Raw genomic sequence first — 10,615 nt, 5'->3', positions numbered from 1 at the left:
TTATGATGTACGTCCGTCACGTTCAATTATAGAACCTTCGAAGGTCTATTTTTCTTTATTGGTGACTCGCTCGTCTCTTTTTTGACCAATATCATAGATACCTTTGATATGGAGTTGTCCTCGGTTTACTTGCTTATCTCTTTTCTAAACGAAAGTTGATGGATCAATACGCATATCACTACAAATGAACACGTTACTTCAACGAATAAGTCACTTCCACCCCCCAGTCGGATCCCCACCCGGTACACATACTCCCAGCCTCCAGAAGTAATCCCGATGGGCGAAAAACGGCCCCCATAGTCGGTATCTGGGGAGAGTAAGGTCCCAAGGCAGCTGGAACTGTGAACGCTGCTCGTGCCTCTCGTCAGGGGACGCCACAGGCCGCGAGGCGTGTCTATTCGAGAGAACTACCTGCTCGGAGGGACGAGCTTCCCCGTCCTGGAGGGTCACTGCTGCCGCGTGCAAAGCCGTAGTCAAGCTATCCTCTCCGACGCCTGAAATACACCGCGGGTCGTGGGCGCCTTCGCAGTACTCGACGTCCGAAACAGACGGGGGAAGACCTGTCTTGGAAATAAACATTTCGCCCGCATGCATCTCGTACCCCCATTCTGCCAGAGGCAGCAGCGGCACGGGGTCGTCCACATGAGTGACCCGGCGATATCTCCACCGTCGATCCTGAGGGTCTTCTTCGTGGAGCGACGGACGTGGTGTCGCCCCCGCACCGTCATCCCCACCCAGCCCGAACAGTTCACCCATGTACTTGGCCAATCCTTCGTTCCCGACCTTCGGTTCCCCGAACGTCGTCACCTGGGGGTCCCACCCGCGCAGCTCCATCTCGACCCCAGCTAGCGCGGCGACTGCGCCGCCTAGGGAGTGACCGATCAGGACCAGCGCGTAATCCGGGTGCTGCTCCCTTGCCGCGGCGACGTGGTGTAGGATGGTGTCGCGCGTATTCTGCCACGAGGTCATGAACCCCGCGTGGACGGTGCAGTTGAGACATCGCGGGGACCGTCGCTCGTTATGGGCGTGGTGTTCGTCCTTGGGATCGTAGGGCGCGTAGGCTTGCGGGTAGGCGGAGAGGTCGACGATCGTGTCGGCGATGGAGTACGTGCCGCGGAAAGCGACGAGGATACGCTTCGGGGAGGGCGGGTGCGAGAGCGCGATGTAGCCGCATGAGTCGGAGAGGAATATGCCCGTGTTCCATGTCTAGATGAGCCCAGAAAGAACAGTAAGAATCGTTTCTTAGTTTCGGTAATCGCATGCTGAAGTATTAGCTAGACCTACGGCTATCAGTTCCAGATCCTCAAAGTCCGCGCAGTGGCTTAGGCATTTGAAGGGTTTCTGGATCCCTGAGCTGCCGACGCAATAGGAGATGTCCACGAGGCGGGCGAGCTGCTCTAGGGAGTTGAAAAGATTGCGCGGAATTGTGCGCTGTGTTTCGTTGTTCTCATGGCGCCCGACAGCTGAAGGTGCATGATCGGGAGCTTGAGTAAACAGTGTATATAGTGAACCCAACAGAGTAATGAAGAGGATGGTAGGTAGAATCATGTCAGAGCGCATCTTCTATGGAATAAAACTTCCCAGTTAAAACGCGAGTCCATTGTTGATTTCAGTGATGTACAGAGTATGTAGCAAAGAAGTTGAGGCAAGCCAAAAGTCATCATAGGAATGCCTCGTGACCCCTGTGATCCGCGTGACGTGAGCGGAGGACAAAGGGCCTAGGATCCGTTGAATGGTACCCGTCATAACACGAGTATTCCATCCGCTATGTTCTCCCCAGAGGGAGCAGCTCCCTAACAGATATATATAGTGTAATTAATTATAGTACAATACAGGTAATGCATTGGAAATCGTTTGAATATAATAGATATAAACTATGTTCTAATCAACACTGGCCTCAACTGCTGCCAATGTCTAAATAACACCAGAGCTGTGCTAATTTAAACAGTCCAGATGACCACGCGACCATCAACACCGCTCGCTGTGGGTCCATTGTTAGTTGTGATCTGATCGGCGCAAGGTCGTTCAACTTACTGCTAAACTTGCGAACGGCTCCACCAGCTTCCTCATAAACCCTCGTGGTATTGATGGTGTTCTGATGAGTCGTCTTCAGTTGGGTATCAGCTTGCGTCTGGCCCTTCAGGTCCATTTGACGGAACATGTTAAGGGCGGACTCTTCGCGGACGCTGCCAGCACCCGGTCCGGCCTTGTGCTCAAGGGGTCCTGCAAGCTGCCACCCACTTTCATCACCGCGGAAACGATACGGCTCACAATCCTATAAGTCCCAAGTCATTAGTATCCGAGAAATGGAGGTGGGGCCGGGCATGCACTCACATGTCCAGCAGCGATAATCTCGGTCTCGCCGTTCCAAATCAAGCTGTTGAATGGTAGAAGAGGGGTGGTGATATTCAACATCGCTCGAGGGGGCTGTTCAGGGGCGCTGGGGTAGACCACGGTGATGCTGCTATCGTGCCCAGAGAAGGCAAGGGCATTTCCACTAGGAGAGAACCCGACGCTTTGGATCCAGCCCGCCGAGTCATTCAAGAATTCTCCACAGATTGTGTTGAAAGGAAGGCGCTCGCCCCAGCCACTTGGCTCTGGGCGCTGGTCAACACCCTTGATATAGCCAGAGAGGACACGAGCGTGCGAATCCGTCGAGCCAGCAGCCAGCAACACCGAGTTCGGATGCCAGGCAAGCGTAGTTATGGTGCTTCGGATTGGCTTCTTCAGATGCTTCGAGATCCACCAGTCGTTCTCCTCCTCAAAGTAGCATACGGCGATCACGCGAGCCCCTGATCCAACCGCAAACTTCTGCTCCGACGGAGACCATCGCACAAAGGTAGCAGCCCGGTTGATCCGCAGGAGAACCAAGGTAGGCTTCCAGCCAGCGGGAGTTCGCTCCCAGACGTATGCGTTGCGATCTAAAGTATGAAACCCGGTTAGGCGGTACAGTTACAACGCAAGGCATGCGGGGTAGTTACCCTGAGAGCAGGTGACAATGCGGCCACTGTTAGGAGCAATGTCAACACCCGTGACAGTTTTTTCATGGCCCTTCAGTTCATCCGTCAAGGAGAATTTGCTACCTCCCCTCTGGTACAACTCCACGTTGGTGTCCCGCGCTACCGCAAGGGTGCTCTTGTCGGAGGAAAAGGAGTGATCCGCAATCGGATTGTGAAAGAGGTGGTGAACTTCGGGGGCGGCCATTTTCAAGTAGACGACAGGAGGGACTCTCTACTGCCGTATATTAGAGCAAACTCGGTTTTCGAAACTGTTGGTGTTTACTTTGCAATAGTGGTAGCAATTGGGTATCATCAACGACAGGGGATAGATATGATGACGCCAGTGCTGCTTATGTAAATGTCACGTGAATACAAAAGGCCCCATCAGAGTCCCGGCCAGTTCATTGGCACGCCTCACACGTCCGATCCCTTCTGTACCTTTCCCACTGAACCGTCATTATTTTCTGCCTCCAGTCTACATTCAATCGCGACCTCCTCATCTTCTCTGGCCCATTAACATACGGACATTTCTCCGTCCGCCCGCCAACCGGGTATCTCACACAATAAACCCAACTTTCAATTTCGTATTCCGGTGATGTCTACAAAAACGGTCCCGACGCGCGGTGCGCAAGGGAAACCAGTCGTTGGAGGTGGTCTTCCAAGTCAAACGTCAGTCACCATCTGGGCTTCAAATCGACAATGCTAACTATTTTTGCAGACTATACTGTACCAATCTGCCCGATAAACTCCGCAAGTATGATTTACGGCTCTCGCTTTACACACTTTTTTCCACCTACGGCGTGGTTTTGGACGTCGTGGCCATGAAGACCCAAAAAATGCGCGGTCAAGCCCACATTGTTTTCAAAGATGTCCAATCCAGTACGCAAGCCATGCGCGCGCTTCAAGGGTTTGAATTTTTCGGCAAACAGATGGTACGCTCGATACACTCAAATCCTGCGATGGTCGGTGCTCATCTAACTGCAATCTACTAGAAAATTGTCTATGCCAAGGGCTCGTCAAATGTCATCGCCAAGCTCCGTGGGACCTACAGTGCACCTTCTGGGGCTCTTCCAGGGATTGTTACAACAGACCTCCAAAAGTCGATTTTCAGCGGCCCCCCTGGGTCCACGGCATTGCCCCCCAAGCCCGCCGGCGATGTAAATGGCGATGCTCAGGCAGCGCATGGTGTCAAACGGCCGCGTGAAGATGAAAGCGACGAAGAAGAAGCGCCCATGGATGAAGAGAGCGATGTGCCCATGGAGGCTTCATCCGATGAAGACTAGAAAACCCAGTGGAATTCGGATTCTTCGAACCAAGTCGAAAGGTCATGCGGAGAGGGACGTGAGAAGAAGGAACCCACCCCAGCGCGTTTCTTGTTGCTGCCTCAAATTATTCGCCTTGGGTCCGAGCCTGATCATTGGCGACGAAGATGGCAGACGGTAAATGTAGACCAAGACGGCTGCCCACCAGCCCAAGCCAGATGATGAGATAAGTATCGGGGTCGACGGCCTGCTGCCCTGCGATGCACCTCATAGCGTCCGCAGTGTTACATGGATGAACAAAAGATGCGGGGGTCCCGGATTCTGGATGGTACTACAAGGCATGAGCTTTGGATCATAAAGCGGTTATGAGCGATGGCACCTACGCCAAAACTAATACTTCCCATGACACCAACACTTTGGAGCTCGTTTCTATGCTGGTCCGATACGAGATACTGGTAAACAGCGTCTAACCCCAGCGGTCCCGGATGGCTATCATGCCGTAATGTGAAAAATAAAACAGGCACCTGATATGTGGAAGAGAAGATAATTTCATAGTTTACCTGTAGGCGGGCACGGGGGTCAGATTTGCGAACGTGGGCCTCCTGTTCATCAAGTCAGATGGGTGACAACAAGCAGTCTACTTGGCGAAAGGGTCTCACGAACTGGATCATCTTCGTGGAGCTCCAGCTGCGATTCGTCAAGCCGGTCAGATCCCATGGGGTCCTCGTCATGATGATTAATATCAATGTTTCGTGATATCTTCAAAATCGGACCAGTTGCCTAGAGGTAGCAGGCTAGTTAAAAAAAATTAAAAAAGGGAATCAAAGGTAACAGCCAATCAATAGCGACCGTATGTTACAGACGGAGGCGTAGATCCTAAACCAAGGGTTTTTTCTGGAAGGTCACAGCGATGGGGAACTCCCTACCTTGCGTGTCAGTTGGATTGACGACCAGCATCCCACGGCAGGCGAATCACCCAGCATGTGGAGACGGTCAACCAAAAAGCAGCAGGCGCTCTCAAATTCCTGTCCCGTGAGAAACGGGAAGGCCGAACAGGAATGTGCGCGTGGGGGAGCCAGAGGCAACGCCATGCGACTGGTAAAGGCGCGGTGTAGTCCCACCAACTCTCTGACCGACAGAGGGGGGTCCAAAATGACTGCAGATTGCAGAAGCCGTTGTAGTGCAGGGTCAACTTTTCCCCAAATGACTTGACTGCACCCACGGACCGTCCGCGGTGGCGGGTCAGCGACTACCTAAAACAGCTGCTCTCGGACGTGGGTAGTTTTGGGTGAGCATTGTTTGCAGCAACAGTTGTACCCGTACATACCAGCCTGATATTATTACGGCGCAGTCAGCTGTATAGCCACAAGAGGATTGAACCGAACGCGGATAAGGTTCCAGAGCGGTAAACCAGAGTGGATAGAAAAGAGTGATGGATCAACCAGTTTCGATCTCGGATCTACCGAGTCCAAACCCAGGGGAGGAGGGAAGAAAGTTTAGGAACCACTAGTGTTGGGTGGGGATTGTCAGGAGGATCTACGGAGTACACCGTAGCTTAGTACCTAAGGAGATTCAACCAACCGACTATATGCGATCTCCAGTAGGGTTCCAAGCTTCTAACCTTGAACCACCTTCTTAAATGCACCATCCATAATCATGACTGACCTGTTTGCAGAAAGTGCCAAGAATCTGATTGCCCCATCTCGTCATCCTGACCCAGTTGTGGGTTACTGAGACTACATCATTAGCCTCCATACTTGCATAGTATAAGGCGCTGTAGGTGTAGTAAGAGATGGATTCTCGACTTACACGTAGATACTCTGTTGGACGACGACGCTTTGTCTCCGTCGAGTAACATTTCCCCTCCGGTTACGAGGACTACCATTCTCACTCGGGTCAATGCTACCAAGGTACTACAAGTATTTCGCCTAGATCCTTGTCCTGCAACTACAATTCGACCTGTCCGCGTTCGGCGATGGCGTCGTGTCTACTATACTGTGCCCCATAATTCTTGACACCACGTACCACCTTGCTGATTCGGAAGCAAAAGAAAGAGGGCTAATAATTTTTATTCAATACTTTCGAAACAAAGAATTAAATTATAATAAAAAACAAATCCAAGCAGGAGCCAATGTAGAAAATCAAATAATAATGAAACCCGGTGTCAAAACCCAAGAAAAATAGAATAAAACAATGGAAAAAATGATAGAAAAGATAATAGAAAATAGAAATCAATAAACTACAATCAAACAAGCAAAAAAGAAAGAGGAAAATAAGGCCAAACGTCTCTTTGTGGTCTCTCTCCTATGACGGTGCTGTGTTTCTCACGAATCCATCCATTCCGCATCCACTTCCATCTCCACCTCCACCTCCATCTCCACCTCCACTTCCACTTTCACATCCTACAGATCCACGTACAATCAATGCCCTTGTCATCCTGGTTCCTACCTTACCCTACATGAGTTTTTAGCTCGCCGAACCTCAGTCCCGCCGATCCGGCTGTTTCTTCGCCAATTCCGTTGCTGCTCATCAAAACTACAGTTACCTGTGGATAACGCATTCGTCATGGTTGTGTCTCTTGCATCCTCAACCATGGCAGTCCGTTCGCTCTCCACTTCTCCCATGTATCTTATTTTTTCCCTTACTTGTCCCCGGGAAATCCAGATCGGCTCTTGTTTTGCTGTTTGCTGTTTGGTTGGAACTTGATGTTCAACCGCTGGGGCTCTCTCCCTCTTCGCTACGGTCCTTCGCTGTCTCTTGGTTCGTTCCTCTTCTCCAGATCTGTCGGACGTGTTTCTTATTCTTATATTTTAGTGTTTCATCGGCAAAAGGCACTTTTGTAGATCTTGCTTGTGTCTCTGCCCTATCAGAAGGATTCAGCCATTAGATCCAATCCTCTGCTACCCTGTCCTGCCCTTTTCTTCCCCCTCGTCGGTCATCTTTTCCATTTATTTATTTCCCCCTTTCCAGCTGTCTTTCTCCGTGGGGAACTCCTCCTGATATATATTTTATTGGTACTCTTTCCTGCATCCTCACTCGCTGTTAAGCCCTGCCAAGATCCTCACAGCTCGGTGTATCACCCTTACAATCTCACTGGCAGCATAGCAAGACCTCCTCACTTATCAGCCATTTCCAAGGGTCGAGCTTGGCGAGGCCTTCCTCGGTCTCAGACCTGATTCCATCTGAGATTACAACCAGTTGCGCTGGTCGATTCCTCAAGATCAAACCTGACCGGTGTCCGACCCCGGTCTCCTGTCCGCTCAAGGCCTTTCCTCGGCCGACCAATCGGTGAAATCACCAAGCTTTCGGGCTCTATTTAACATTGGTTACGTTTCAACGGTCTGATTAAGTTTCATGTCTTGTTAATCCGTTATTGGACCTGGGAGAGAATTCCAATTCTCGGCGTGCCCTAGGTTCTACTATCCTCTTTCACAAGGATGGGAAGCTTCCTCTCTATCCAAAGCAAAGACAAGCGCCGTCGCTCCAATAGATTATCTAAACCACCCCCAAATCCGGCGACGCTGGTCTCAGTGAAGTCCCGCGTACCTGATCAGGCTTCTAACTCGACTTCCGCCGCATCTTCTAACTCTGCCGCTTGGCAAAACTCCTGGACCGTTGGCTCGAGCCCTGGTAGCCCATCTGAGGCTGGGACGAATGGTCACAGATCCCAATCTTTGCCTTCACCTTCACTGCAACTCGAGGCACCACGGGAGGTGGTCGAGAGACCTGGGGGGCGTGGGCTAGGTATCAAACAGGCCAACAGCGTCTGTCTTCGTTCACCTACCTCCAGTTCGACAGGGTCAGGGCCTTTGGCCAGGCGAACTTCGCTCCAAGAACCCAAACAGACTGCCCTTCAACCGGCAGCGTTCCGGGGTGAGCTACAGCATTTAGCTCAACCTGCTCAGCCACAGAGGTCACATTCAAGCCATACGCCGGCTCGCCAAAACAGCTTTGTATATAACAGTACGATTGAAGAAGCGACATGTTCGAATACCCATTTCATGGTGGACAGCCAGGGGTTCTCCCTAATCCGCCGCCGTTCTTTACTTACAAGACCCGGTGTTGCCACGAGACGATCAACGAGAGACGTGCCTCGACGACTGCCTTCTCCAATCCGCCAGGACGATTGGCTCCCCTCTCGTTGCGCAACAGAGCGGGGCAGACCGCCACAATGGCCACTGCGTGACCACGAAGAGATCCCTATCAGGAACTCTCTCCCGGTCCCTCAATTTCGCCCACCAACTCCAAGTGATTTTGAATACACCCATCTTGGGGCCCTGAAGTTGGGGTCACTGCGAGTCGTCAATGGCTCTGCGTCGCCATGTCCCAGTGATCGAACTTTGCTCAACCGACCCAGCAGTCCGTCTGTGGAGTCTAGCCCTGACCTCGATACTACTTCGGAAGGGAGGCATCGTGTCGGAGAACACGCAAGCTTCAATGCTGAAGCTTCTAGATTGACCCCATCCGGCAACACGGATATGTTACCCACCCCGGATCATACACTTGATGGCCCTATAGAGCTGGACAGCCGAATCAGAAAAACCCCGTCCACATCCACGCTACAAATCCCTCCAGATGAGAATTCTGATTGGTCCGATAACCTTCCTTCAAGTCCCTTTTCTTTCGAGAAATCACCAACAACCGCAGTGTCAAGACCACTGGAAGAAAATGGGATTGAAGACGAAGGAATCCATGTTGCTGAAGACGACAGGTCTTCTGTTCACCAACGAGCTTCGATCAGACGGAATCTTGACCACGGACGGTCCACACGTTCTCGCAAGGTCGACAGCGGATACAGCTCTGCGGCGTCTATTCGGTCACTACAGGACAGCCGTGCTCGAGCATCGATCGACTCTCAGGTATCCTCGCAACGTCATGAAGGGTCCCGGCGATTCACTCTGGGCGGTAATTCCAAAGACTTCGAAGCGTCGAAGACACAAGTTCCCTCTGGGTCGGGCTATCAGCTTCCTGTGCGTCGTCACCTCAGTCTTCAGGGACCCGGGGCAAGTTCCAGGGCTGGTGTTGGTAGTTGGGCCACGGACAAGTCTTCTATGTGCCACGATACCCCCAAAACATCGGCAAGTGAGTGTGCGCGCAGTTTGTCTACTGTGAGTTATCGTGAGCTTGACCGTTCGGGGTCACTTCGATATTGTACTCAGCTTCGAAGCCATGGGTTCTCTACAGCTCAAGTCGCAAATTCTGTCCCACGACAGGCAAGGGTTAATGCACAGGATGTACCGGGGACAGTTCCATTTTACAGTCAACCCCATGGTACTGGGTTTGAAGTTTATCAAAATCCTACCAGCCCTTCAGCGGACATCTACCCCGAAGCAAGTCGACATCAGGGTGCGGTCACTGCTGAACATGGCCAGTCACCCAATCAAAACTCACAAGTCTATGATGGGCTCTTCGAGGGCAACACAACTCACGAATCCAAATTCTTTGCCCCGTCGTCGATCCAAGTGACCACGGGCAATCTACCGACACGCGAGGCACCTCAACAATACCTGGGAGTAACCACTGTTCCAGCTATGTGTACGCCAACTCAAGATGACCGAACGGGATACGAACTTGTTGAAGACCCTGTTCTTGAACTCCAGCGTGGCAGGACCAGAAGCCGGACCTTTGAGTACCAGCGCTGCAGACTGCCAAACCAACAAGAAGAGAGCGTCCATATTGAAACTCCACATTTCATATACCTCTGAGACTCGGATATCTAAAATTTGCTTTCATCTCATTCGGAATAACCTCTTTTACTTTCCTATTTCTGGGCGGATAAGGTGATTATATTTGGTGTATAATCTCGGGAAAATCATATCGGCTGGGGTTTCTGTTGTGTTCTGATATATACCCTTTTCGGTTGGCCTAGTGACATCTTCTGTGATTCTATCGTTAAATAGGTCTTGTCCGAACTCGTGTGAGAACGTGCTTAATTATTGTTGCATTTGGACCAAAAAAAAACATCTCCTTATTTATGCGCATGCTTTGTCTGTTTACATAGCAGTATACAACCTGATGATACCAGAACGAGGCTCACTGCACGTAAAGAATAGAAAGTCATAATCTACAACCGCTACCTATTACTTGTGTATCTTCCACTACGCCTCTATGCCCTTATTACTACGACATGCGTCTATCTATCTTACCAATGTATTGGTGTCAAGCAAATATTACCAAAGCGGTAGCCAAGTTTCAAAAAATTAATTAGTATCTAGCACCTGCAGTGCCAACAAATTATCGAATTCCGTCATCCATGAATGTATGAACATACATATTTCTCGCGCACATTACATTAGATTGCCTTCGGTAGCTACTAGCTACATAGAAGCACCTGAAGCCTACGCCCATTGACCG

General features: G+C 51.0%; 5 protein-coding genes across 5 annotated transcripts; 2 read left to right on the top strand and 3 right to left on the bottom strand.

The window, feature by feature from the left end:
• Positions 1–20: 20 nt before the first annotated feature.
• P168DRAFT_290140 (lipase family protein) lies at positions 21–1,396 on the bottom strand. The gene has a single exon (XM_024837144.1). It carries the CDS (start codon positions 967–969, stop codon positions 211–213), a length of 759 nt encoding a protein of 252 aa, XP_024692608.1. The 5' UTR covers positions 970–1,396; the 3' UTR covers positions 21–210.
• A 447-nt stretch (positions 1,397–1,843) lies between these two features.
• On the bottom strand, positions 1,844–3,585 carry P168DRAFT_290139 (WD40 repeat domain-containing protein). The gene is made up of 4 exons (XM_024837143.1): positions 2,982–3,585; positions 2,335–2,921; positions 2,035–2,275; positions 1,844–1,981 (listed from the first exon to the last, which is right to left on the bottom strand). Exons 1-4 carry the CDS (start codon positions 3,202–3,204, stop codon positions 1,941–1,943), a joined length of 1,092 nt encoding a protein of 363 aa, XP_024692607.1. The 5' UTR covers positions 3,205–3,585; the 3' UTR covers positions 1,844–1,940.
• A 9-nt stretch (positions 3,586–3,594) lies between these two features.
• P168DRAFT_268588 (U2 snRNP complex subunit MSL1) lies at positions 3,595–4,745 on the top strand (the record flags this gene model as incomplete). The annotated part of the gene is made up of 3 exons (XM_024835099.1): positions 3,595–3,668; positions 3,718–3,931; positions 3,992–4,745. The coding sequence occupies 3 exons, from the start codon at positions 3,595–3,597 to the stop codon at positions 4,280–4,282; spliced, it is 579 nt and encodes a 192-aa protein (XP_024692606.1). The 3' UTR covers positions 4,283–4,745.
• Positions 4,286–5,656, bottom strand: P168DRAFT_150260 (ATG3/ATG10 family protein). The gene is made up of 5 exons (XM_024832796.1): positions 5,589–5,656; positions 5,188–5,523; positions 4,925–5,041; positions 4,645–4,863; positions 4,286–4,592 (listed from the first exon to the last, which is right to left on the bottom strand). The coding sequence occupies exons 2-5, from the start codon at positions 5,350–5,352 to the stop codon at positions 4,389–4,391; spliced, it is 705 nt and encodes a 234-aa protein (XP_024692605.1). The 5' UTR covers positions 5,353–5,523; positions 5,589–5,656; the 3' UTR covers positions 4,286–4,388.
• A 2,042-nt stretch (positions 5,657–7,698) lies between these two features.
• Positions 7,699–9,966, top strand: P168DRAFT_281668 (uncharacterized protein; the record flags this gene model as incomplete). Its single annotated transcript, XM_024835942.1, has 1 exon — positions 7,699–9,966. One exon carries the CDS (start codon positions 7,699–7,701, stop codon positions 9,964–9,966), a length of 2,268 nt encoding a protein of 755 aa, XP_024692604.1.
• Positions 9,967–10,615: the final 649 nt, after the last annotated feature.

Source organism: Aspergillus campestris (assembly GCF_002847485.1).
Source record: "Aspergillus campestris IBT 28561 chromosome Unknown P168scaffold_6, whole genome shotgun sequence".
Classification (NCBI taxonomy): domain Eukaryota; kingdom Fungi; phylum Ascomycota; class Eurotiomycetes; order Eurotiales; family Aspergillaceae; genus Aspergillus; species Aspergillus campestris.
Note: the sequence above shows the minus strand (reverse complement) of the source record. Positions and strands in the feature narration are given on the sequence as shown.